The 26,603-nt window shown below is 36.5% G+C and overlaps 5 protein-coding genes across 5 annotated transcripts; 3 read left to right on the top strand and 2 right to left on the bottom strand.

Moving 5' to 3' along the window:
* Positions 1-5,471: 5,471 nt before the first annotated feature.
* CBG15819 lies at positions 5,472-8,935 on the bottom strand (the record flags this gene model as incomplete). The annotated part of the gene is made up of 5 exons (XM_045241451.1): positions 5,472-5,523; positions 6,273-6,527; positions 6,785-6,954; positions 7,478-7,717; positions 8,690-8,935. 5 exons carry the CDS (start codon positions 8,933-8,935, stop codon positions 5,472-5,474), a joined length of 963 nt encoding a protein of 320 aa, XP_045095827.1.
* Positions 8,936-10,558: 1,623 nt separating this feature from the next.
* CBG25419 lies at positions 10,559-11,341 on the top strand (the record flags this gene model as incomplete). Its single annotated transcript, XM_045241450.1, has 3 exons — positions 10,559-10,853; positions 10,897-11,177; positions 11,225-11,341. 3 exons carry the CDS (start codon positions 10,559-10,561, stop codon positions 11,339-11,341), a joined length of 693 nt encoding a protein of 230 aa, XP_045099754.1.
* Positions 11,342-12,013: 672 nt separating this feature from the next.
* Positions 12,014-14,377, top strand: CBG25418 (the record flags this gene model as incomplete). Its single annotated transcript, XM_045241449.1, has 4 exons — positions 12,014-12,146; positions 13,480-14,018; positions 14,133-14,164; positions 14,341-14,377. 4 exons carry the CDS (start codon positions 12,014-12,016, stop codon positions 14,375-14,377), a joined length of 741 nt encoding a protein of 246 aa, XP_045099753.1.
* A 461-nt stretch (positions 14,378-14,838) lies between these two features.
* Cbr-hsd-1 lies at positions 14,839-17,753 on the bottom strand (the record flags this gene model as incomplete). The annotated part of the gene is made up of 7 exons (XM_002640508.2): positions 14,839-15,042; positions 15,363-15,635; positions 16,232-16,378; positions 16,443-16,583; positions 16,972-17,142; positions 17,212-17,307; positions 17,721-17,753. 7 exons carry the CDS (start codon positions 17,751-17,753, stop codon positions 14,839-14,841), a joined length of 1,065 nt encoding a protein of 354 aa, XP_002640554.2.
* Positions 17,754-20,328: 2,575 nt separating this feature from the next.
* On the top strand, positions 20,329-24,288 carry CBG15824 (the record flags this gene model as incomplete). The annotated part of the gene is made up of 6 exons (XM_045241448.1): positions 20,329-20,999; positions 21,331-22,000; positions 22,416-22,527; positions 22,573-22,647; positions 23,343-23,716; positions 23,884-24,288. The coding sequence occupies 6 exons, from the start codon at positions 20,329-20,331 to the stop codon at positions 24,286-24,288; spliced, it is 2,307 nt and encodes a 768-aa protein (XP_045095826.1).
* Positions 24,289-26,603: the final 2,315 nt, after the last annotated feature.

Genomic DNA, 26,603 nt, shown 5'->3' with positions numbered 1-26,603 from the left:
ACGCCTTTAAAGTTGAAAAAACAACTGTATTTCATTGATCTTTTGAGCAATTCAAACAAAAGTTAGATTTTTGAATTTTTGCCGTTTAAAGCTTTAAAATGAGATCAAACACGACCTATTCCGGTCAACTTTGAAAATTTGATTTTAAAGGCGCATGGACCCTCGGAAAAATCAAAAATAAGCAAAACAGGCCATGTTTATACTCATTTTGAAGCTCTAAAAGCGAGAATTTAAAAAAGTTGAGTTTTATCTTCTAAAAATCAAAAATAAGCAGGATAAGATAGTTTTACAGGTTTTTGACTAATCCTTGAAAAACGAAATTTGATCGTATTTCGTTATTTTTTGTTATTTTCTTGTTGTTGAAAGTTATATTTTTGAATTTGTAGTTTTACTAGCTTCAAAATGAGTATAATCATGACTATGCTAGAAAAAAAAAAAATGAGCCTAAACATGACCTACCTTGCTCGATTTTGAAACTTCCGGAGGTCCATGCGCCTTTAAACCGAAATTTCAGAAATTTACAGAATGTGGGCGTGTTTATACTCATTTTGAAGCTCTTGTAAATCCAAACTCAGAAATTGTAAATTCAGGCTTCTGGGAAGACATTTAACAAAGTTATGTTCATTTTTAGTTTTGGTCCATCCGCCGTCAAATTAAAAAATAGCCGTACCTCATAGGGTTTTCAAACAAATTTCATGAAATTTAAGATTTTAACTTTTTCAGGGTTAGAACTTTTAAAAAAAGCTTAAGGACGACCTGTTTCGGTCAACTTTGGATTTCCCAGTTTAAAGGCGCATGGACCGTCGGAAAACGGAAATTGAGCAAAATGTGTCATGTTTATACTCATTTTGAAGCTTTGAATGCGCTGAATTCAATAAAACAATAAGAAACTCATATTTCCCTCATTGAGAGCTTAAAAATGAGCATAAACATGACCCATTTTGCTCGATTTTGAAATTTTGTAAATTTTATAATGGTCCCAAATTTTGAAACCCCTTGGAAGAGACTAAAAATTTGAAATCAGCGCGTTTTGAGTTTTAAAATGAGCCTAAACACGACATATAATGGTTAACTTTGAGTTTTTGACTTTAAAGGCGCATGGACCCCTCGAAATTTCAGAATAGTGCAAAATGGGTCATGTTTATACTCATTTTGAAGCTTTGAATGCGCTGAAAACGAGCTGAGTTCAAATCTTTAAAAATTGTGAGAGTATCTAGAAATCTATGAGCAATAAACCTCAAAATACATGTCAAAGTGGATGAATTAGGCATCAAATTCTTCAAATATCTAATGGAAAGTTTAATTTTTAAATAAAATTGAAAACTTTAGAGAATCAGACAAAACTAGTAAATTCAAAGAGAAGGAGAATAACCTTGCAGCTACTCAGTCTGTGTGAAAAAGTTGGAAAATGTGGTCATCTCCATGACCATGACAATTGGTCTCCCCCCTCTCCGATGATGGTTATTACCGGCTTTGTGCGAAAAGAGAGAGAGAGAGAGAGAGAGAGAGAGAGAGAAAAGAGGGATTTCACAAGAATTATGAAAGGAGACGGTTGTGTAGGCATGACTTTCTTCTCTACTCGATGCATATAATTAGTAAAAGGCGTTCGTTCTAAGGAATTTGGAATTACTTAAATTACTACAAAGTTGGAAATGTTACAGTAGTTATGATTGATGTATTACACATGAACCTGGAATATTCAGAAAATCGGCCCCTAACCTTTTTATCTCTAAACGTTGTGACGAAAATGTTCGACATTTGAACGCAGCTTGTTTAGCGCTTCAAAACGAGTATAAACATGCCCTATTTCGCTAAAAATCGATTTTCGAGGGTCCATGCGCCTTTAAACTTGGATATTTAAAAATGGGCGGAGACTAGTCGTGTTTATACTCATTTTGAAGCTAAAAACTCGATAAATGCGAAAATTGAAATTAAATTTGCTCAAAAACTCAATGAGATATGGTAGTTTTTAATTTGTTATGCGAATGGCCCAAAAACTGAAAATGACCATAGCTTCTTTCAACTTCCACCTAGAACTCTGAAATTGATATGAATGAATTCAACTTGTTAAATGCGTTAATATGAGTATAAACATGACCTTATTCGGAAAACTTTGAATTTTCGACTTTAAAGGCGCATGGACCCTCGAAAAATCAAAGTTGACCGATATGGGTCATGTTTATACTCATTTTGAAGCGCTAAACAAGCTGAATTCAAAATTCAAAACATTTTCAAGTTCCGGCTAAAATGAAGAAAGTTACAGTAGGATATGTATACAAGGAAGGGCCTCATGAGCCTTTAAAGTACTGTACCACTCTAAATTCAAATTTATAATTTCTGAAATTTGTAGAAATGTTATCTATAAAATCTTCTGGATCACTGAAAATTTTTTTTCAAAAGATAGCCTCTAGTAAGAAACGGACGTTTGGCGGTTTTCCGACGGTTCAAGAACAATAACTCCTCTAGTTTTGGTCCAAAATTTATGCAAAGTGCATGGTCCAACTTGGCTTGTCAAATGCTTCAAAATGAGAATAAACACGACCCATTTGGCAAAATTTTGACTTTTCAAGGGTCCATGCGCCTTTAACCTGGAAACTGAAAGTGGGCAGAAATAGGTCGTGTTTAGGCTCATTTTGAAGCTCTAAACAAGCTGAGTTCAAAATGTTTAAAATTTCCCGATTCCGGCAAAAATGAAAAGAGTTATAGTAGGATGTGCACACAAGAAAGTTATATTTCAAATCTGAATAATTAAAGTGGAGGCTCCAGAAGAAAAGAACATGTAAAATTTATTGTGTAATCATTCTCACTTGTTGAGAGACGCCGAGAAAAAGACAGAAAAGTGCATCAGTGATGGACCCACTGACAGCTGTTGTGATGAGATGAGAGAAGGGGGGGGGGGGGGGGTTTCAAGGGACATCACTGAGCAATCAGAGATTAACATTTTTCGAAGTTTTCGGATTAGGTTAAAGTACAGTAATCCAGAAATCGAAGAATTTACTTTAAAGCATGGAAAGCCCACTTATCTTACTGTACTGTAAGGTTACTGTACTTTTTGATATCTCTTACAGTAACCAAGACAATTGAGCTCAAAATTAGAGATTCTTTCCTTCTATAATTGAGAATCTTCAAAGTTTTCTTATTTTCAGTCTGAATTATGCAGAACGCGTCCTCTGCTTGAAAAGTCTGCTTTCAACCTAAATATCTCGTTTCCTGTTTGAGATATCAAAAAAGTGTTAACTGATAAAATGTTTTTGATATTATGATAACCATTTTGTCAGTTGACCATTTTTCGATATCTCTTACAGTAACCGAGATAATTGAGCTCAAAGTTAAAGATCCTTTCACCTAGAACTCTCGAACTTTGAGCACCCTTTAACTTTAAACCTAAATATCTCGGTTACTGTAAGAGATTTTAAAATGTGGTCAACTGATAAAATATAGCTAATATAGTGATAAACATTTTATTAGTTAACCGCTTTTGATATCTCCTACAGTAATCCAGATAATTGAGCTCAAAGTTATAGGTTAGGAGGGTGCAGCTTCCATTGTAGTTTTATCGCTATGATAGTAAGAATTGTGTGTCCCGAAACGAAAAATTTCAAAGAATCTGAAATTTCATATCAAAAAATTTAAAAATCACAATAATTGAAATTTATGGAATTCCTGAAACCTCGAAAATGCAAACAAAAAAACAGTTTTCAACTTTTTTAGCTACGAAATTTTTTTAACCAGTTGCAAATTCAAAATTCCAGCGTTTTTAGCTTCACAATGAGTATAAACATGACCTGTTTTGGTCATTTTAGATTTTTCATGATTTTTGAAGGGTCCATGTGCCTTTAAACTCGGAATTTTCAAAATGGGCGGAGCCTAGTCGTGTTTATACTCATTTTAAAGCACTAAACTAGCTGAATTCCAAAATATGACTTTAGATGAACAAAAACCAAAAGTTTACGAAATACAATCAAATTTAATTTTCCAAGGATTAGTCAAAAATATGTAAATCTGTATTATCTTGCCTATTTTTTATTTTTATGTGAAATTTAAATTTCTAAAATTCTCGCATTTTGAGCTTCAAATTGAGCCCAAACACGACCCATTTTGGTGGATTTCAATTTTCTCGATGGTCCATGCGCCTTTAAAGTGGAAAATTCAAATTTTGCAAAACCTAGTCATGATTATACTCATTTTGAAGCGCTAAACAAGCTGAGTTCAAAAAGTTGAAAATTTTCAAGTTCCGGCTAAAATGAAGAAAGTTACAGTAGGATATGTATCCAAGAAAGGGCCTCATGAGCCTTTAAAGTACTGTAGTTCTCTTATTTTAGATTAAAATTCTTGTTAAATGCTTCAAAATAAGTATAAACATGACCTATTTTGGTAAACATTGAAATTTCAACTTTAAAGGCGCATGGACCTTCGGAAAATCGAAAATTGCAGAAGTCAGAGAAAAGGACAAAGTTGGCACCGATTTGAAAATTAACTTGAATTTTGATTTTTAATATTTTTGAAATAATTGTTTTTTTTTCAAATTTCGTAACTGGCCAACTACTGTACCTACTTCTGAATAAAAAAAATTAAGCATAGGGTATTGCTAATATTTAAAAATTACAGTAACCATTCTCCTGAAACAATCAAGTTTCTAGCTTCATTCTGAGCCGAGTTACAGTCTTTTGAAGATTGTGGGCTAGAGAGTGGGTCAAAGTGAGAGAGCGCAGAGAAGCAAACACTCTAACTATCTGCGTCTCTTACCTAAAACTTTGAAGCGTCGTATCTCGGCTTCTAGTGGTCGTAGAACGCTCGTTTTTGGACCAAAATGTAGACAAATTTTGAGATTTTCTGAAAAATTTCCAAAATCAATTTTTTTTTGAATTTTTCAAAATTTAGAAAAAAAGGATTACTGTGCTTCCAAATATCACCCTAATTGCAATTATCTCTGAATTCCAAGAAATCCTAGAAATTTGATATTCGAAAAGAACGATGCATTTTGCAGAGTTTTTGGAGGGCTTCAATTGGGGGGTAACTAAGTTAGTTGGCCAATTAAAAAGTTAATTACTACACAACTATTTTCAAAATGAAAAAAATTAAGCAATTCGCCAATTTCCAGAATATTCTCCGATTTTTGGACTTTCTGAAATTCCATAATTTTCCACTACACTCCCCAAAAACTCGATCATAATTGTCGAGTAATTATCGAGTAATTAGGGGTAATTTTAAAAAATTTCGAAAAAAATCAATTTGTTTTCAAATCTCTGGAGTTTTTGAAAAATTCTCATTAGAGCGAACTTGCCTTTTAGTCATTTGTGGGACCCAAAAAAATCGATAAAACAATCAATTTTAATTCAGCAAAAAAGAGAAAAAGAAGAACTCCGAAACTTTTACAATTTAAAGATATAGGGAAAAATTGAGATTTTTGGGAGAAATATAAAAATGGAGAGGGAGGAAAAATTGAAAAATTCTGCTGAAATCCAATTGAATCACTTTTTGAGACGCTCATCGGCGAATGCGTCCTCCGGGTGTCCTTCCATGCTGAAAAATCGATAATTTTAGTCTTAAAATAGTCAAAGACAGGCTTAAAATAACCTGCAATGCCCCTAAAATCAGTTAAAAATAAGCCGAAAATCCAGTAAAAATCGATAAAATTCGACCGGGACCGTCTAATTTTTGGCTTAAAATGGCCTAAAATTTGATAAAAATCGATAAAATTCGACATGGATCAATATTCGGATCATTTTTAACAACATTTTGTCCTTCCATGCAACAAAAAAATCGATAATTTCGGCTCCAAATAGCTCAAAACAGAATAGTCAGAAAATCGCTTTAAAATGGCCAAAAAAACAATTTCAGCCTATTTTAACCTCATTTTCGTCATTCCATGCTGAAAATGAGTATTTTTGAGCTTAAAATGACCTACACTTCCTCTGAAATCAGTTAAAATGGTCCAAAAACCATCTGAAATCAAAAAAATGAGACCTGGACCAACTTTCAGCCTATTTTAGACCCATTTTGAACTATTTTCAGAGCGTTTTCAGCCCAAAAGGGTGTGCCTGCATGCTGAAAAATCGAAGTTATAAGCTAAAAACGACTCAAAATTACCCTAGAATCAGTGAAAAATTATCCAAAAATTAATAAATTCGAGGCAAAACCAATTATTGGCCAGTTCTATACTAACTTTGAGCTATTTTTCGGCCATATTCAGCTTAAATCAAGCTTTAAACGTCTTCACAGACTACAAACTACACTCCACATCCTTAAATTTCCAAAAAAAAAAAACGCACAAATCCTGCAAAAACAATCGCTGCGAGACCTGTGTTCCCTGCAGCTTCGCCATATCATCGTGAGTGAGTTGGAAGTCGAAAATATCGTGATTCTCCTGAATGCGTGCCTCGTTCGTCGACTTTGGAATCATGGTGAGTCCCCGTTGAAGGGTGTGTCGGAGGAGAATCTGAGCTGGCGTCTTTCCGTGTTTCTTCGCCAAATCCTTCACCGATTGATCCTCCATATCCTGCGGTGCTGGCGCCCATTCCAGTTTTCTGAAATTGAACCTTTTTTGGCTCGAAATTTCAATTTTTATCGATTTTTCTCAATTTTAAGCTTCCAAATCCACTGAAACAGGTCAAAAACCAATTTTTGGTGGATTTTTACCCATACAATTGAGCAAAATTCTTAAAAATTAGAGAAATTTGGTTGAAAATCTAGAAAATTTAAAGATCAATCTAGTCAATTTTAAGCCAATTTTCAGTTAGTTTCAGTCTCCCAATCCCAATTTTCAGCATTTTCAGCCACTAACCCTCCATTGGGAAGCTGAAAATCGACACGTCCGGGGCTTCCGAGTGTTGCATACGAGGTGACAATGATATTGTGCTTCTTGCAGAATGCCACGTGCTCGTTTTGAGGGAAATACAGATGAAGTTCCACTTGGGACACATGCACTGGTGTCAGATTCAGGTCGAGGGCTTTCTGCAAAACATTTGGAGGTTTTTTGAAGGGTTTGGGTGTTTTGGGGTCATGTTTAGCTCATTTTTAGCTGGATTTAGGGATAATTACGCTCATTTTAGGCCATTTAAAGACAACATTTGAGGTAATTAGACTCATTTAGGGTCATTTTTAGCTAATTTTGGGATAATTAGGCTAGTTTTAGGTCATTTTTAGCTGAATTTTGGGGTAATTAAGCTCGTTTTAAGGCAAATCTTGGGGTAATTAGGATCAATTTAGATCATTTTTGGGCGAAAATTGGGGTAATTGGGCTCGTTTTATGCCATTTTAAGCTAAATTTAAGGGTAATTAGGCTCTTTTTAGGTAATTTTGCGGAAGTTTTTCTCCCCTTTTCAACCGATTTTAGACCATAACTTTCTCAATTTTGCTAAAAATTTCATAAAACCTTGATTCTCGAGATCGAGGTTCACACTCAATTTGAAGCTCTAAACGAGTAAAATACGCCTCGAGACTCAATTTTTCAAATTTTTTGGCAATTTCCCCGTACCTTAATCTGTTTCTCATTCCAATTCGAGACTCCAACGGCCTTTGCGAGTCCCTTCTTGTGAATCGCATCGAATTGTTTCCAAATCTCCTCTACAGACACTGCTATCTTCTCCGTCATATCATCGTTGAACGCCGTTGGCATGTGAGCCAGATACAAATCCACGTAGTCTGTTTTCAGCCGTTTCAGCGACTCTTCCAGTGCTGGCTCCAGCTTTCCGGGGGCTATTTCGTTGGTCCACGCCTGGAAAAATTGAATTTTTGAGGATAAATAGCTCTAAAAGTCACAAAAACTGTGGGTTTTTGAGCTTCATAAACCTGAAAATATGCTTTTTGAGCTCAAAAATCACATTTTTTAGCTTAAAATGTCATATTTCTAGCCTAAAATTTCATTTTAGTCACAAGAAATCACACTTTTCTGTAATTTTACAGCTCATAACCCCCCCCCCCCCCCATTTTCCGCTCTAAAAATCATCATACTAGCTGAAAAATTCCGATTTTCAGCTCCTCAAAATTATATTTCTAGCTCGAAAATCACATTTTTTAGCTTAAAATGTCATATTTCTAGCCTAAATTCCCATTTTAAGCACAAAAAATCCCACTTTTCTGCGATTTTTCAGCTCAAAACCCTCATTTTCAGCTCAAAAATTTCAAAATTCCACTCCAAAAGTCGCAAAAACTCGGTTTTGTGGATTTTGAAAAGCTTGAAATATGCTTTTTCAGCTCTAAAAATCAACATTCTAGCTGGAAATTTTGATTTTAGGCGTTAAAAATCCATATTTTGCGCTGTTTTGGTCCAAAATGCGATTCTTGTTTGCTTGAGAAGCTAGAAATCTTGGTTTTGGGGCTCGAAAATCACCCTTTAGCTTTTAAAGCTATTTCTAGATTAAAAAATCACTCTCCTAGCTCAAAATTCCATCTTCTAGCTCAAAAATCACACTTACAGCTCGAAAACTACCAATTTTCAGCTTTGAAAATCACATTTCTAGCTCAAAAATCGTAATTTTCAGCTCAAAACATCACATTTTTTCTTTGAAAATTCTTCTAGCTTGAATTCCCATTTTTTAACCCAAAAATGCGATTTTTCAGCTCAAAAAGCACATTTCCAGCCCAAAATTAACGGTTTCCTGAGTGTTTTTTTTCCTGTTAAAATCGATAATTCGGGTTTGAAATCGTTTTTTAGCCCATAAAAATCGCAATTTTCTTCGATATGAACCTTGGTGGTGATGAAAAGATCCTCTCTCTTGACGACGCCCTCTTTGATCAGCTCCAGAATCGCCGTCCCAATCGCCTCCTCATTCTGATAGCACGTCGCCGTGTCGATCAATCGATAACCGGCCTTGATTGCGGCCTTCACAGCCGCTCCGACGACGTCTGGAGCTGATTGCCACGTTCCAAGACCAAGAGTTGGAATAGGGGTTCCGTTGGAGAGAGTGAGGGAATGTGGAGTGCCAGACATCATCTGGAAAGTGGAAAAATGGGAAAAATCGATAGAAATTGGGCAGAAATCCACTAAGAACAAAGAAAAGTGAAATTTTATTGAAAAATTCGAATTCGGACAATTCTGGCTGAAAAACCACGAAAGTGCACTTGCGCGTAAGATTCGGTGCAAAGTGTGCAAACACCGCAATTGTAGGAAAAACGCCGGGAAACTCCAATTTTTGAATCTTGTAAACTGAAGTTGGACAATTATCAACAGAAATCGATCGAAACTACATGAAAAACACTTAGAAATGGGCCCAAATAATTAAAAATCGATAAAACTCGGACATTTTTGATCCAGAAACTCGAAAAATCGATTTTAGGCCAGCTTAGTCGATTATAGTCAAAAATCGATGGAAATTACATGAAAAATACTCAGAAAATCACTCCAAATCATTTAAAATCGATTGAATCTGAAAATTTTGACCCAAACACTCGAAAAAACACTGAAAGTTGATTATAAAAATCCGAAAAATCGGCCTAAAAATATTTTGGCGCCCAAAATCATTCAAATCGACGCACAGGTGGACGCATTTAGGAGCGTATTTTGAAAGCGGCGCGAAACTCAAATTTTCAAATTTTTAAACAGAGTTTTATGGATTTCATCGATAAAGTCCTGAAAATCTAGTGTAAAAGAAGGATTTTAAAAGAATTTTATTAGGATTCAGGATAAAAAACACCATAAAAATTTGAAAAAGTGTCAAAAAATAACAAAAAAAATCGATAAAACGATCAAATTTTGGCTCCAACTACAGTGCACTTGATTGTTGAGGAGCTGCTTGAAATTTGAATGTATATTTTCAGCCTATTTTCAGCCACTGAATTTCGTTTTGGAGCTTTCGAATCATCTCCTCGTTTCTTAATTGCTCTTCTATGAGGATTTCCATGAAATTTGAAGGCTGTGAGTCCGTAAATTCGAAAATTGGAAAAAAATCGGAAAATCAATTTCACCTCGATTTCCGGGAAAATTTCGCGAATTTCCAAGCGGAGATCATCAATTCTAGCCAATAATTTCACTAAATCGATATTTTCCGTCATTTTTCGTGCTGATAATCGAGAAATTCGGCGAAATTTAGGCTGGAAAATGCGGAAAGTCAGAAGTGTGCGCGTAGGGTTCGGTGCAAAGTGTGCAAACACCACTGTAGGCAGGAAACTTCAATTTTTGAATTTTGAACCTAAATTTGGCTAGAATTATTGACTTTTCACCTATTTTCCTCTTAAAATGGACAAATAATCAACTTTTCATTGTTGAAAATTGCCAAAAAAAACTTTGAAATCAATTTTATTGATTTCTGAATTCTTTTCGAATTTTCTGGCGACTTTTAACAATTTAGAGTTAATTTTTGGCTTGAAATTTCGAAAAATCGATATTTTCAGTCATTTTTAGTGCTGAAAATCGAGAAATTCGGCCAAATTTGGGCTGGATCATGCGAAAAATAGGATGTGTGCATTTGCGCGTAACATTCGGTGCAAAGTGTGCAAACACCGAAGCAGCAGGGAAAAGAGCGGGAAACTTTAATTTTCGAATTTTAAGCCTAATTTTTATCGATTTCTGGTCTTTTTTCGTTGAAATTTTTGGAAAAAAATCGATTTTTTCTTCAGAATGAGCCTTCTCCATCAATCTGTCCAGAAAGCCGTCGCTAGAAAATTCGAAAACGACGAATTTACGGATTCAGAATCAGAATCCGGTGGAGAAGACGACGTGATTACAGATTCAGAAGACGTCGCGTTTGATGAGGAGCCAGCGAAAACGGAACGACGAAAACAGGCGGCGCGAATTCAAAAAATTCGGGGAAAAAAACGAAATTTAAGGGAGAAATCCGAGGATTTATTGGAAAAATTGGTCTCCAAAGAGCTAGAAATTTCGGATTTGTTGGAGAATTTGGGCAAAGAAGACGGTAAATTTTCAGAAAATTTTCAAGCCTAGAAATCAATTTTCAGCCGTGGAATTGATGGGAAAACTGGCTGAAATCACTGTGAAACAGCTGAAAATCAAATGCCGACGCGTCGAATTCCTTGGCGGAGAACTCGAATCGGAGAGCAAAAAATCGATATCGATTACTCGGAGAATTCAGAAAAGTCAGGAGAAGAATGAGATTTTAACCAAAAAAATCGATAAATTTCAAGAAAAATTGAAAGACGCTCGAGGGTTTTTGAATAAGCAAAAGGCGACGTGCCGGATGAAATATGGATGCTCACCGGCGAAAATTCGACGAGTTAGGGTTTGAAAAATGATGTTCTCAATGGAGCGAATTTGCTGATTTTTTAGGATTCCTCGACCCGCCCATCGACCAGCCAGCTACCGTACTACATTCCAGACCCAAAGCATGGACCATTCAAATCTACAGGAGGATATGACCTGGATATGGAAGATTCTGATTATTGATTTTTTTTCGATTTTTTTCAAAAATAAACTTTTTTGCTTAAAAAATAACATATTTTTCGGCTTTCTACCTCAAAAATTTGAGTTTTTGGATTTTTTTGCTCTGAAAATCACTTTTTTCAGCCTTGAAATTAAAGGAAATTACGTTTCCCGGATTTCTACTTTGGAATTTTGAGTTTCCCTCCAAAAATCGAGCGTTCAGTGTTTGCGTACAAGCACGTACTCCAATGCCCAACACTTTACGCGCAAGTTTTGGAAATTGAAATTGCGTTTTTTTCGCTAAATTGCAGCTTTTCGAGCTGAAAATTATGAGAAAACTCGATTTTTAAAGTTACAATAAAAAAAATTTATTCGAAAAAAGCACAAGATTCAAAAGAAGGAAGAGAAAGAGAGCCAATGGAGAAGAAGATAAAGATGGAAAATTCTGAAGAGCCTAATTGATTTTTTTCTGATTTTTAATAAATTTTTGTTTTCTTTTTGTTTGGAAAACAGCTTTTTTAGCCTCGCAAATCAAGAAAAATGCTATTTTTCGAATTTCTACCTTGGAATTTTGAATTTCCCTCTAAAAATCGAGCTTTCAGTGTTTGCGTACAGGCACGTACTTCAATACCCAACACTCTACGCGTAAATTTTTAGAATTTTTTAAAGCTATTTTCTCCATTTTTTCAGCTTAAAATGAGCAAATCTACTCGAAAAAAGCACAAAATCCAAGAAGAGAAAGAAGGAGAAGAGCCGACGAGGAAAAAATCGAAGAGTGAAAATTCCGAAGAGCCAGAAGACGTGACGGATTCAGACTATAATGACTCAGGTAAATCGAAACTTTTTCAAGCAACGAGTAAACCTTTTTAAGCGACAGTAAAACTATTATTAGCACTTTCAAACTTTTTCGAGCAATGGATAAACTTTTTTAAGCAACAACGAAACTATTCTAAGCCCTTTATAAACTTTTTCGGCCGTGGCTAATCGGGCACCTTTTTTTAGTTTAATCGTGGCTTGTTCATGGCTCAGAAAGGTTTTCCGAACTATCTGAGGAGGAAGAAGGTTTCCTTGATTTTTGAATTTTGGCGCCAAATTCAAACTTTGTAATTCCAGAAGAATCCGAACTTCTCGCTCTGGAAGAGATGATGCGAAAGATGACAGTGCTAGAGGAGGAGAATCGAGAGATCAAGGAGAGAGTGAAGACGGTAGAGAAAGAGAATGAGGAGTTGAAGGAAAAAATTCGAGAGCTGGAGAAGAAAAATCCGGAAAATTGATCTTAATTGCTCTGTAAATATCATGTAAATCAATAAATTTTTGTGTATTCTTTCCGTTTTTTCTTCGTTTTTTTTAAAATTTTTCTGAAATTCTGGTCGATTTTTCTCGAATTTTCGTCAATTTTCCTACAAAAATTAACGATTTTGACCCCAAATATCCGTTTTTCAGACCTTCCAAACTTTGCGCGTAGAGTCTGGTGCATACACTACTGTAGACGGATTTTTCGAATTGTTTCGCTTTTAAAGCAAATTCGTAGCTAAATTTTGATTTTTAAAATTAAATGTGTCGTTTTTCCTACTAAAAGTATTTTCTCCCAAATTTCCATCAAAAACCCAAAATGTTTCGTTTGTTAGACCTCCCAAACTTTGCGCGTCAAGTGTGGTGTATGAACTTGTACGCAAACACCGAATCTTCGAATTTCGAATTTTCGCTTTTCTTTTCGTCATTTTTCTCCTATTTTTCTGGAATTTTCGCCAAATTTTCTATAAAAAAAGTGATTTTTTGAAGAAAAGACCTCTTTTGGAATATTTCGCGCTGTTTTTTTCGTATTTTTCGCAGATTTTTCTGGAATTTTAGCCTATTTTTCTGGAATTTTCTCGAATTTCAGCCGATTTTTTTGGAATTTTCGCCTGAATTTTCTAGAAAAAGCGTTATTAAAGTTTTCAGAATGGCTACCATCAAACAGGAAATAATCAATGCCGCTGAGCCGGATGGATCGGATGGTCCAGACAGAAAAAGACTCAGGAGAGCAGAAGATCAAGGTAAAAGACCTAAGAATCGATAATTTTCCCCAAGTTTAGGCCCAAAAATCGATAATTTTTTAAATTTTTTCGGCCTAAAAGTCGATATCTCCCCTGATCTTAGGCCTAAAAATTCAAATTTTCCAGGCTCCTCCGACGACCCGAACGCTCAAGTTATCAAGCTGCTTCTCGCAAACGACACTCTGAATAATGAGAATTCAGAATTGAAAATGAGAATCCAGCAACTAGAAGAGGCTCTCCGGAATCGGCCATCGATCGATATTGGGAATAAGGTGGAGGAGATGGATAATTGGATTAAGAAGCTGGAGAAAATCCACGACGAAGATATCGATTTGTTGAAAAAATCGATAAGCGATTTGGCCGGAAAAATCGATGGAAAAATCGATAATTTGAGTCAAAATGTCGATAATTTGAGCCAAAAAAACGAGAAAGTGGAGAAAAATCAGCAGAAAAAACTGGATAAAATGGCTCGAAACATCGAGCAAAACGAGAAGGATCTTCAAAAATTCAGACAGAAAATTCAGGCGAAAATCGATAAATCGATGAAGGCGGAGAACGAAAAGTCCATGAAGCACATGAACGAGAAATTCGAAAAATTTCGGAAACAAATTTCCGCAAAAATCGAAAAATCCGCCAAAAATGAGGAGCAGGATGGCCAGAAAAAGGTAAATTTTTCAAAAAAAAATTTTCTATTGTTTCAATTTTGAGGCCTAAAAGTCGATAATTTTCCTTTTTGTCTAACTTTAGGCTTAATTTTTTCAATTTTCTTCGATTTTCAGCTGCGCAGAGGACGTCCCAGATGCCCACCGAAGTAAATGATCGTTTAAAAAATCATGTTCCAATTTTTATCTGTCAATCCTGTTTTAGCCCCCTAGAAAATAAATTTGTTTTTGTCGTAGATTTAATTGATTTTTTTATCGATTTTTGAGATTTTCTAGCCCATTTTTCTATACTTTTTTTTCTATACAGACAAATATTAATTTTCAGGTCGAAAATCGCTGGAAGAAATCGATGGGATCGTTAATTTTTTTGGTTTTTATATGTTGCCGAACCCAAATGCGCTCCATCGCACTCCACATGTCCCCGCCAAAATGTCGAGTGTAGTTTGTGCTCTTCCGCCAGCCGCAACTACTTTCATCACTTGTTTTTGTGCAATTTCTATTCGATAGAGAAGCCGACGGAAGCTATGGTTAGCAGATTTGAATTTTGCGGTGTCGAAAACCCCGAAAATCGATAATTTTTAATATTTGAAAAGTTTTGAAAAATTATCGATTTTTCGCTTTTTCAGCCAAAAATCGAAAATTTATCGACTTTCAGCAATTTTTTTCTGAAAATTAATTGATTTTCCATTTTCAGGAAGCTAAGCGCGTCATCGAGATCGCTCCGGGACCCCAATAATCGATAATTGATCAATTTTTGGAAATTTTCCATTTTTCGTCAATAAATTGTTAATCTTTTATTGAATCACTATGTAGATCAAAAAATTCACAAATTCACACCAAGAAAAACGCTCAAAATCCAAATATTCAAGTACAAAAAAATTAGTAAAAATGGGTAGATCAAAAAGTACAAAATGGGGAGGACAATTAAAACAATGGCGATGCTCAAGCAGATTTTTTTCCAGAAATTCCATTTTCGATGCGATTTTTCTTTTGAATCGGTTCGCGAGCCGGTGTAGAAATCGATAATCTGCAAAAATCGATTTTTTTTTGAGAATTCAGCGCGATTTTTGGCGATCAGAACCCTTCTAAAAAGATTTCTAGAACAATTTCCAGGTCAAAACCTCAATTTCTGCAAAAAAAAACAACAAACATCGACTTTCAGCGAAAAAAATCGATAAATCTGAAAAACCGCTCTAAAAATTGTTCTAGAAAGTGTTGAGCGATAAACATAAGTGTATTTGAATCGCCGAAAACAGGGGAAAATTTTCTATACAAAAAACGGAGCTTCTGTAAAATATTGACTTATCGATTTTTCCGGAAAATCGATTTTTTTTCACAAAAACTCACCTCCGGCATCGCACTTGGATAGGGATCGTAATCCAATTCTCTTTGTGCTCTGGCAATGCTAAAAGTAGTGCTAATGAGCAATAAATCCGCTTCCAATACACTAATAAATGGGTCAAATTTGAAATAATCGGCGATAATTTCCGCCCAAAATGCGGCTTTTCTGAAAAGGAATCCAGGAATCACTATCATATTATCGGGATATCCAAGAGCACGATTCAATGGAGCCCAGAATGAGAATGTGCCGCATTGCTCACGATCCATTATGTGATAGGCCTGCAAAAATCGATAAATCGATAATTGAAAATAATCGATTTTTCAACATTCCAATTTTCGGTCCTTCGTCATATTTTCGTAACTTTTAGGAACTCAAATTGGTCGCAAGAGTTTGCAGGAAACTTGCTATGGCGATTTTCAGAATTTCAGTCAAAAATCGAAAATTTGAAAATTCCCATTTTATCGATTTTTTCACCCTAAAAACTTCTAACTTTCCATTTTCAGAATTTCTAACTTTTTTCGATTTCGGAATTTCCAATGCATTCAATGTTTTTGCTTAAAACTCTTTTAAAAATTGATTTTTAGATTTTTCAGCCGGAAAATCGATAATTTTGAAAAAATCGATTTTTTTTTCGAAATTTTGAAATTTCGGCGATTTCTAGTATCCTAATTTTCGAGCAAAAAAATTAGCAGAACATTTGAAAAGCTTTTTTTTCAGAATTATCAGAATTTCAACCAAAAGTCGATATTTTTGAAATTTTATCGATTTTTCATTTTTTCTCATGTTAAACGACTTCTAGTTAACCGATTTTTATGAGTTTAGACTTTTTTGAATCGCAAAAACCTGCAAAATTCAGTAGATCAAAAATCCGAACCTGTCCATGTTCGGAATCACTGTGTCGAAGGGCCAATTCCGCTTTAATTAGGCCTTGGACACAATTATCGACCGATGATAATTGGGTCATCGCCTCAACACCTCCACTTTTAGCCATTGCGATCCACCAGCCAGATTTTATGAAATCCTGAAAAACGTGACCTACAAATTTTGATCTACCAAAAAAATTTTTTTCGAAATTCGCGACATACCAATGCCCTCTCGGTGACTCGTTTCTCGCCAACACCATAAATCCCATTAAATCGGAGTACTGTAGTTTTGAATGTTCCATTCGATGCTTCTCGAACGATCCGCTCGCCGTGGCACTTTGATTCGCAGTAGTAGTTGTACCACTGGAAATCGATAAATCGATAATTGATTTTTAGGTCATAAAATTTGTTGATTTTCTTTTTCTCATAAAATGATTACATACGGTTTTGTTGCTTAAAACCGCTTAAAAGCGATTTTTAATTTTTCCAATAAATCGATAAAATCGAAAAATCGACCTAAAACATTTTCTAGCAGGTTTCAAACGATGAAAATAGGCGCATTCGGTTCGTCGAAATCTGGCGAAAATTTTGATATCAAAAATTCGATAATTTTGCGAAATTTCGATTTATCGATTTTTGGCTCAAAGCTCGAAATTCGCACCTAAAAGCATTTCTACCTGATTTTTTTGCAATAAATTCAATTTTATTATTAAAGAATCCATGTTTTTTTCCCAAAATTTCGATCTCTCACATCTTGCGGGTACGGTATATCCGACTCTTTTGCATCAATCAGCGGTTTTCCTGTGAAAATCACGCCGACAGAAGATGTATATATGAATCGTTTCACATTTTTCGATTTACAAGTATTGATCAAATGCATAGTTCCCGTCGAATTGACCTCCATGCATGTTGAGCGGTCTCGCTGGAAAAAATCGATAATTTATTGAAAAATTTGAGAATTCCGGCTTTCCGGCCGAAAGTAGATCATTACCGCATGTTGTCCCGTCATTCCAACTGCTGCTAAATGGAATACTGTATCCACGTCGTCCAGTAGAGCGCGAATGATAAAGTTGTCGGCGAAGGAGCCCTAAATTATCGATTTTTAGGACAAAACTCAAAAATCACTGTAACGTTTTTTCTAGAATATATCTTTGAACGAAAATTAGTGCGATTTGATCGTCGAAACATAGCGGAAATACTGAAAACCAAAAATTTCAAAAAATGAAAATTATTGATTTATCGATTTTCATGTCGATACTTGAAAATCGCTCTAAATGGTTTTCTAGCTTATAGTTTTAAATGAAAACTAGTGCTATTTGATTGTCGAAATACAGCGAAAATTTCTGAAAACGAAACTTTCAGAGTAGTCTTCACAAATTATTGATTTATTGATTTTTACCTTAACAAATGCACAATAGTGTTTGAGCATATCCCTCGGCGGCTCGATCAAATCCAATAAAATCAATTGAATTCGATCGGGAATCCGGTTTTCGATTTCACCATCGATTTTTTGAGAAATTTCGTTTCAGACATTTTCAGCTCTTGTTCCATTTCCAGCCGAATTTCGCCACGTGTCATTTCTACCAATTTTTCGACTAAGTGATAAGCCAAATGGCCGGCTCCGCCGGTGATAAGGACTCTCCAAGTTCCAGATTTCAGTGGGGGAAGATCTGGAAAAATTTTTTGTCTGAAATTTTTTGTCTGAAAATTTCAAAAAACATTTTTTTCAAAAATTTCAAAACTCACCTGGCTTCTTCAAAACTTGAATTTCTTCGGATTTTTTCAGCTTCATCGTCTTTCGTTTCAATTTTTTGAAACTTTTTTGAAAGCTATTTTGAAATTTCGATTTGAAACTTTTTTGGAATTTCCTTGAAAATGTTCGAATCATTTTGTGGAAATCTGGAAATTTGAAAAATTTCAAAAAATTCAGAAAAATATCAAAAAACCGAAAAATCAAAAAATTCTGAATTTCAAGAATCTGAAAATTGATAAATTCAGAAATTCAGAAATTCAGAAATTCAGAAATTCAGAAAATCAGAAATTCAGAAATTCAGAAATTCAGAAATTCAGAAAATCAGAAATTCAGAAATTCAGAAATTCAGAAATTCAAAAATTCAGAAATTCAGAAATTCAGAAATTCAGAAATTCAGAAATTCAAAAATTCAGAAATTCAGATATTCAGAAATTCAGAAATTCAGAAATTCAGAAATTCAGAAAATCAGAAATTCAGAAATTCAGAAATTCAGAAATTCAAAAATTCAGAAATTCAGAAATTCAGAAATTCAAAAATTCAGAAACTCAGAAATTCAGAAATTCAGAAATTCAAAAATCCAAAATTTTTTGTCTAAAAATTGATTTTTCAATATTTCAGTTCAACGGTTTCCGGAAAAAAAACACACATCATTTTTTTGGAATTTATGAAAAAAATTTCTGAATGTTTTCAGGTTTTTTAGGGGAAGGAAAAAGGATATTTATTGGTAAACATAATAAAAACAGAAAAGTAGAAAAAGAGCTAATTTTAGAATTTTGTTTTCAAAAAATGCGAAAACTTGGATTCAGAAATTCAGAAATTCAGAAATTCAGGAACTCTGAAATTCAGAAATTCAGAAATTCGGAAATTCAGAAATTCAAAATTTCAAAAATTCAGAAATTCAGAAATTCAGAAATTCGGAAATTCAGAAATTCAGAAATTCCGAAATTCAAAAATTCAAAAAATCTTTTAAAAAGAAATCTGAAAACTTGAAAAATGGTTCCTTTTATACTGTATGTGTATATACTTTTTGTTTTCATGTTTTTTTTTTCTCAAAAAATTTTATTTTTGCGAAAATAAAATTATAGAGCAAACAAACAATTAGGGTGTCTGGGGTCCCCCCAGACCCCTAATTTTTGCTTTTTTTGTTTTTTAAAAATTATATTTGTACAGTAAGACCCTAAATTCTGAAATTCTGAAAGCTAGGAAAAATAGAAAATTTCAAATAAAAATTTCAAAAAAAAAAAATCAAAAAATTGTTTTTTCAATTTTCGAAATTTTTGTCCAAATGTCTTTTCCAAAATTATATTTTCAGATTTTCCTCATTTTCAGCTTCAAAATGAGCCTTTTGCTCCACTTTCAAATTTCCGGTGCACCATGCGCCTTTAAACTTTTGGGATTACTGTAGAAGCAAAATGGGTCATGTTTATACTCATTTTGAAGCTGAAAATGAAAAAAACCCAAATTTTTCAATTCTGAGTTACCTGGAAATATGGAAAAAAATCGGAAAAATATTTTTTTTTACACATCGAATTCTCCCCTTTAATTGTCTTTTTTAGTCTAATTTCCGGTATTTTCATAGTAGAAGAATTTCCTGTAGATAATTAGATTTATATCTTTTCCTTGGAATTTGGTCTGTTAGAATACTAAAAAACCTACTTTTTAGTTTTTTTTTCTTATAACTTAATTTTGTGAAATGTTGTGTAAGTTTTCAAAAATTCTCTAAAAGTTTTTAAAGAATTCAAATTGTAAAATAAATTAAAAATATGAATTTAAAACGTTGAGAGCTTCAAAACGAGTTTAAACATGACTAGGTTCATGGAACTACAGTAATCCCAAAATTTAAAGGCGCATGGTTCACCGGAAATTTTAAAATAGAGAAAAATAGGTCGTTTTTGGGCTCATTTTAAAGCTGAAAATGAAGAAAAACCAAAATTAAAGGCTTTGAATCAAAATTTGAGAGAAAAAATTTTCTGAAAAATTTCGAAAAAATAATTTTATGTTTTCCTGCGACACATGTTTGAGCGAAATTTCGGAAATTGCAATGTAATTTATCGTTTCCACCGGTTTTGGCGGCGGCTTGGCGCACACCAATTAAAGGCGCAAGGAGTTTCCGGCCGCCGCGGGTCCCGCAGCGAAGTAGACCTCCAGGAGCAGCGCCGCGCGTTCGTTCGTCATTCTACGAACTGTGTAGAGCTGAAGCAGGTTGTTTTGTTGATTTTTGGTTGAAATTTTTCGTTTTTTGTCAAGAATTAGACATTTTCGGGTAAAAATTGAGGTTTTTCTTTATTATTTTCGTACGTTTGTCGCAAAATCTTAATTTTCGTTAAGGTTCTTCGATTTTTTCGCGAGAAGAGAATGGGAGACGCTGGAGATTCAAGTATTTCTGGCTCAGGGACAGAATCGGGTTCGAATGGAAATATCGAGCTTGTCATGGCAGAGTTTCTTTCGAAATGCATGGAGGTAGTCGCCGAAAAGTCGGCAAAGAAGGAAGAAAAGGTCCCTCAAGTTGGGCAGAAGGGCTTGTTGAAACAAGCGGAAGCAAACACAAAGTGGATTAACCTGTTGACGGGAGCGGATGAATCGAATTGGCAGAATACTATAAAATCAGTGGTAGATTCGATCCGAGCTCGGAACGCTGAGTTGATGTTGCTCGACAAGAATCCGAATGCTCTCAAGGCGAAGGAACAGTTCGAGGCGATTGCTCAAGTTAACGGAGTTCCTTTGGATTCGATGGATGCAAAATGGATAGCGATGGCTCAGATGATATCAACCGGAGCGTCTACATCTTCGAATCGTCATCCTCCGAAACGGGACCAGTTCTTTCGATCAGCGGGCTCCTCCTACAGGCCAGGGGGAGTCCGCGGCGACTTCTATGGCCGACAAGTCGAGGAATTCCAGAGAAGACCGATTAAGAGAACTTACGACGATCGCGAGGCGAATTCAGAAGATGGCTTCAGAAAATCGACAGTCAAATGTTACGCGTGTCACAGGACGGGACACTATGCAACGGGCTGTCCACAGAGAAGGTATGGTTTCTCCGTTCAGTCTGACTGAAAAGTATGGCTTCTGGAGCCAGTTAACTGATAATGAGTTTATCAAGAGTGTGATAAGAGATGGGTATCTGATACCGTTAAACGGAGCCTGGCTCCCTAGTCCACAGGGACTGAGAAGATCAGCGAGAGAGAACAAACAGTTTGTTCTTACAGAACTCAATAAACTCGTGGAGTCTGGTGTGGTGGTCGAGACGGTTTCTCCGAAGGTGGTGTCGAGTTTACATGTGGCAGTGAACGGTGAGAAAAAACGGTTGATTCTGGATCTATCACAGTTGAATAAAAGTCTGACTCCGCCTCATTTTAGGTTAGAAGACTGGAAAACTGCGTGGCCATTTTTGCAGAGAGCTAAGTATGCTGCGACGTTTGATTTTCGTGGCGGATATCATCACGTTAGAATTGCAGACAATTCTACAGATTTGCTCGCGTTCTCTCTTTCTAATCCCCATGCTCCTCCGTATTTTAAATTCGTGGCTCTACCATTTGGTTTGAGCACAGCTCCATGGCTGTTTACAAAGATTTTCAGGCCTTTAGTAGCGCGATGGCGAGAATTCGGTATAAAAATCTTCCTCTATTTGGATGACGGGTTGATACTAGCAGAAACTAAAGAGCAGGCCCTTTTAGCGGTGAAAATAGTTAGGGAGGATTTGGAAGCGGCGGGCGTGACAGTAGCCGAGGATAAGTCTTTTTGGGAACCAAGTCACCAATTTACGTGGCTTGGGTTGATGGGCGATCTCAGCGAGAGAACAGTGAGACTTACAGAAAAACGCGAGAAGAATTTACGAGCGCAGTTGGAGAAAATGAGGCGGAGTGAGGCTCCGACGATTCTTGATCGTCAGAAATTGTGTGGTTATTTGTCTTCAATGACTGTAATTTCAGATGAAGCCATCAGACGTCAGCGTCGAGTGTCCCATGCGGTCGCGACAACGATTAAGGAGCACCCAGAGACACGTCCATTGGGGTTCCTTTATCCAAAGGTGAGAAAGAAGAGTTAGATTTCTGGAGAGCGCAGCTGGCTGGCGCGACGGTTATAAAGAAAATGGACGATAGTTTTTGCCCAGAGTTGTTTTTGTTTACAGACGCGTCAGCAGAAGGTTTAGGAGCAGTTCTTAAGAATAAAGAGGGGCGAGTGATTCTGAAAATATCAGAGCTAGGCGGGCCAGGTTTCCTTGAGGAATCTAGCGCTATGAGAGAGCTTAGGGCCGTGGAGCTCGCGGCGAGAAAATTAGCAGAGTCGCAGAAAGGTACGATATTGATTCATACGGATAGTCAGGCGGCGGTAGTGATCCTAAAGAAAGGTTCCATGAAAATGAACCTTCAGAACTTGGCGGAGAGAGTCTGGCGGGCGCTAGAAATAGTTGGAGAGGCTCGATTTAGGTGGATTCCGCGTAGCTTGAATACAGAGGCGATGAAGCCAGTCGAGATTTCGACTATGACGATTGGGGAGTCCAGGATTGGGCTTTTACGTGGCACAGAAAAGATGGGGATTGGTCGCCTGTGACTGGTTCGCAGATAAGGATAACACAAAATCAGAGGTTTTCTTTTCCAGGTTCCCGGAACCATGTGCAGCTGGAGCAGATGTCTTTCAATGGATTCGAGAAGCCACGCAGCTGGGATTGGCATGGTTGGTTCCACCTCCTAATCTAGTCCCCAAGCTCATTAGGGAACCGCGGTTACATGGGTTGAAAGGGATTCTAGCGACCCCTATTTGGAAATCACACCCTTCCTATCAAGCGTTGACTGATGATAGAGGGAGATTTTTGGTTGAGATGAGAGACTGGAAAATATTCCCAGTGAATACGAAAATCTTAGTACCAGGAGCAGGGTCCAGTAGAAATGAGAGATTTAGTACTGAGTATTGTAGATCCCCGTTCATTACAACATTTATAGACTTCTCTTGTTAGCCCCCTGGCTTTTCTGGTTCTAGCTTACACCTCTAAAAATGGCAAAAATAAATACTCAAATATAGCAAGTCTGTGTTCTACTAATCCTTTTTTGCTCAGGGGGAGCAAGGAAAACAGATTCCCTCGAAACGTTAGGCGAGAGGGAATTTTATGTTTTCCTGCGACACATGTTTGAGCGAAATTTCGGAAATTGCAATGTAATTTATCGTTTCCACCGGTTTTGGCGGCGGCTTGGCGCACACCAATTAAAGGCGCAAGGAGTTTCCGGCCGCCGCGGGTCCCGCAGCGAAGTAGACCTCCAGGAGCAGCGCCGCGCGTTCGTTCGTCATTCTACGAACTGTGTAGACCCACCCACCCACCCGGGGAAAGGAAGTATAAGGAAGGGATAAAGAGAGTATTATTAATCTGATTTCAGAAGGGCACAAAGCAGCGTTCTTTGAGAGTCTGGTTGAGGAGGCGGAAAGGGCTGGTCTGATGCATCTGGTGGATTCTCTCGGAAAAGCACCAATTGAAGCTAGAGCAGTATCGACGATGAAAGCGTATGCGGGGGAGAACCAGAGAAGAATCAATTGGTCCAAAAGTTTACCGGCATCGCTGTCAGAAGAGCACAGGTTCACTCTGTACTTGGTGGATAGAGCGATGTCAGCTGGGAGTAGTTCATTAGCAAAAGCAGCTGCCGCTTTCAAGCTGGCAAACGACGGTCTGTCTCCATTCGCCAGTCAACTAGTGTCCGATGTCATCAAGGCACAAAGAAGAAAAGAGAGCGAATCTCGTGCACAGCCGACACAAGTGAGCGTGAATACTGTATCGAAGATCGTGGATATGGTTCAAGATGACGAGAAATCGGGAATGCGTTGGTTGTGACACTTTCGTTTTATGGTCTTTTGAGAGCTGAAGAGGCTTCGATGTTGAAGTGGTCGGACGTCCATCAGTCAGGAAATATGCTGAAGTTGAAGATAAGGAGGGCCAAAAACGATCAATTAGCTAGAGGAAGAGAGACGTTCTGTAATTGGCCGGAGGGATCTAAAAGAGATTGTCTGCTTAAAAGATTCCGAGCACGTGCATCGATGAGACCCGGATTGGATTTTGTCTTCCAAAATATCGTAAACGGAACCAAGCTGACGCCGTCAGCGATTTCAGGAATTGCCAAGGATACGCTAGCGGCTGCTGGAGTATCCGCGACACACCATTCACTCAGACGAGGACGTGCCAACCATCTTCAGCAGTCTGGAGTGGATTTCCAAGCTATTAAGGAGACTGGTCGGTGGAGGTCAGACGCCGGACTGCGATGTTATTTGAGCGATTCTCCGAGAGCTCAAGGATTCACAGTGACGGAGTTGGGGGATGAAGTTGGAGGATGAAAATGGGAGATTCCGATGACGATGGACCACCAGTTTTGCAGAAGGAAGTATAATAATAATATGTTCGTTCGTTGCATTCTTTTTCCTTCCCCCCTACCTTATTTCTGCCCCCTTCTCAATATTCAAAATTGTTGCTTAATTGCTATCTTAGCTAATTTGTTTGTTTTAGGTCATTATCTTAAAATCCTGTATAATCAAGATCAAATCCCAGCGTATATCTTTAGTTCATTAATTCAATTGTGACTAGTTTTTAATTGTTGTGTTCTACTTACCCCCAGTACCAATACTTACCAATACGAGTATACTGTACAATCACGTGTATTATCATTACGAGTTTGTAACTTTCAAGCTTAAGCTTCAGCTTACACCTCTAAAAATGGCAAAAATAAATACTCAAATATAGCAAGTCTGTGTTCTACTAATCCTTTTTTGCTCAGGGGGAGCAAGGAAAACAGATTCCCTCGAAACGTTAGGCGAGAGGGAATTTTAATTTTTTTTTGATTTTTTTTCAGATTTTCCGAAATCCCATTATCACGAAAATAACATTTTTGAATTTAGCTCATTTTCAGTTTCAAAATGAGTATAAACATGACCCATTTTCTTCAATTATTCAAAATTACAGTAACCCCAATATTTAAAGGCGCATGGTCCACCGGAAACTTAAAAGTAGAGCAAAATAGGTCGTGTGTGGGCTCATTTTGAAGCCAAAAATGAGGAAAAATCAAAATTAAAGGTTTAGAATCAAAATGTGAACAAAAACAAAGAAAAAAAATTTTTTCGAAAAATTTCGAAAAATAATTTTAAAATGTTTTTTCGATTTTTTCAGATTTTCGAAATTCCTAGCATTATAAAAATAAAATTTTTGAGTTTGGCTTATTCCCAGCTTCAAAATGAGTATAAACATGACTCATTTTGGCGGATTCTGATTTTCGAAGGGTCCATGCGTCTTTAAATTTGGCTTTCTGTAGTTTTCTGGAACCTAGGCTTGTTTATACTCATTTTGAAGCTCTTAACAAGCCAAATTCTAATTTCTACTTTCCAGTCATCCAAATTCTTCACATAATTCAATATTTTGGTTTTTTCTCGGCTCAACTCACAAATGCTTTTTTGATCTACTTGATTATTCTAAAAGCGCGGACACTTTTTGGTGCCTATCGATACGTAATGGGCGCTTTTGCACTATTTTCTTTGATCTACGCATGGATTGAAATTGCCACCCAACCGGTTATGCATATTTATGGACCAATTTTTGTGGTTTATATGGATAGTCCAATGAAATATGAGAAATGGATTGGAAACGATGTTACTTGTAGGTTTTGGACTTGAAATAATGGAAAATTTAAAATCAGCACAAAATTTTAGTCTAGAAACATATTTTCAAAATTCGTAAAATTAGAAATTCAAAAAATTCAAAATCCAGAAAATGAATATTTACACCATCACTTTGAGCTCAAATATCTCGGTTCCTATAAAAGCTATCAAAAATGTATCAACTGATGAAATGTTGATGATATTATGATAAACATTTTATCAGTTGACCACTTTTAGATATCTTTCATAGAAACTGAGATAATGGAGCTCAAAGTTAAAAGGACTCACTCAGATTTCAAAATTAAAAAAAAAAATGTCAAGAGTCATTGACCTCAATAGGAGGTCACTATAAAAGAAGAAAGAAATGAAAGGAAGAATCAGTTCTCCCTTTTCTCTGGGGTTCAGACAGAAGGGAGGGATCCTCCGGGGTCAATGGGGTCCATGGGGGTCATGGGTCCGTACTTTTTTATAGGTTGTGACCTACTTTTTTCTAGGTCGTAGCCTACTTTTTTATAGGTCATGACCTAATTTTTTTTAGGTCATGAACTACTTTTTCCCATACCTTTTACATACCTTTTTCTAGGTCATGACCTAGTTTTTCTAGGTCATGACCCACTTTTTTCTAGGTCGTGACCTACTTTTTTTCTAGGTCATGACAAACCTTTTTTCCAGGTCATGGCATGACCCCATGGACCCCATGGACCCCTGGACTCCATGGAATCCATGGACCCCTGGACCCCTGGACCCCATGGACCCCATGGACCCCATGGACCCCTGGACCCCATGGACCCCATGGAGGATCCCTCCCCCTTTTCTAGACTCTAGAGCCCAGAGAAAAGGGCAAACTGATTCTTCCTTTCATTTTTTCTTCTTTTATCATGATCTCCCTTGAGGTCAATGGGTCTTTTTTTGAATCACGTTTGAAAAGCCTTTGACATTTTTTTTTGAAATTTTGAAATCTTTGTGACTCCTTCAAACTTTGAGCTCAATTATCTCGGTTCCGA

The sequence above is a fragment of the Caenorhabditis briggsae genome, assembly GCF_000004555.2.
Source record: "Caenorhabditis briggsae complete genome, chrI, whole genome shotgun sequence".
In the NCBI taxonomy this organism is placed as follows: domain Eukaryota; kingdom Metazoa; phylum Nematoda; class Chromadorea; order Rhabditida; family Rhabditidae; genus Caenorhabditis; species Caenorhabditis briggsae.
This window is presented reverse-complemented; position numbering and strand designations above follow the sequence as displayed.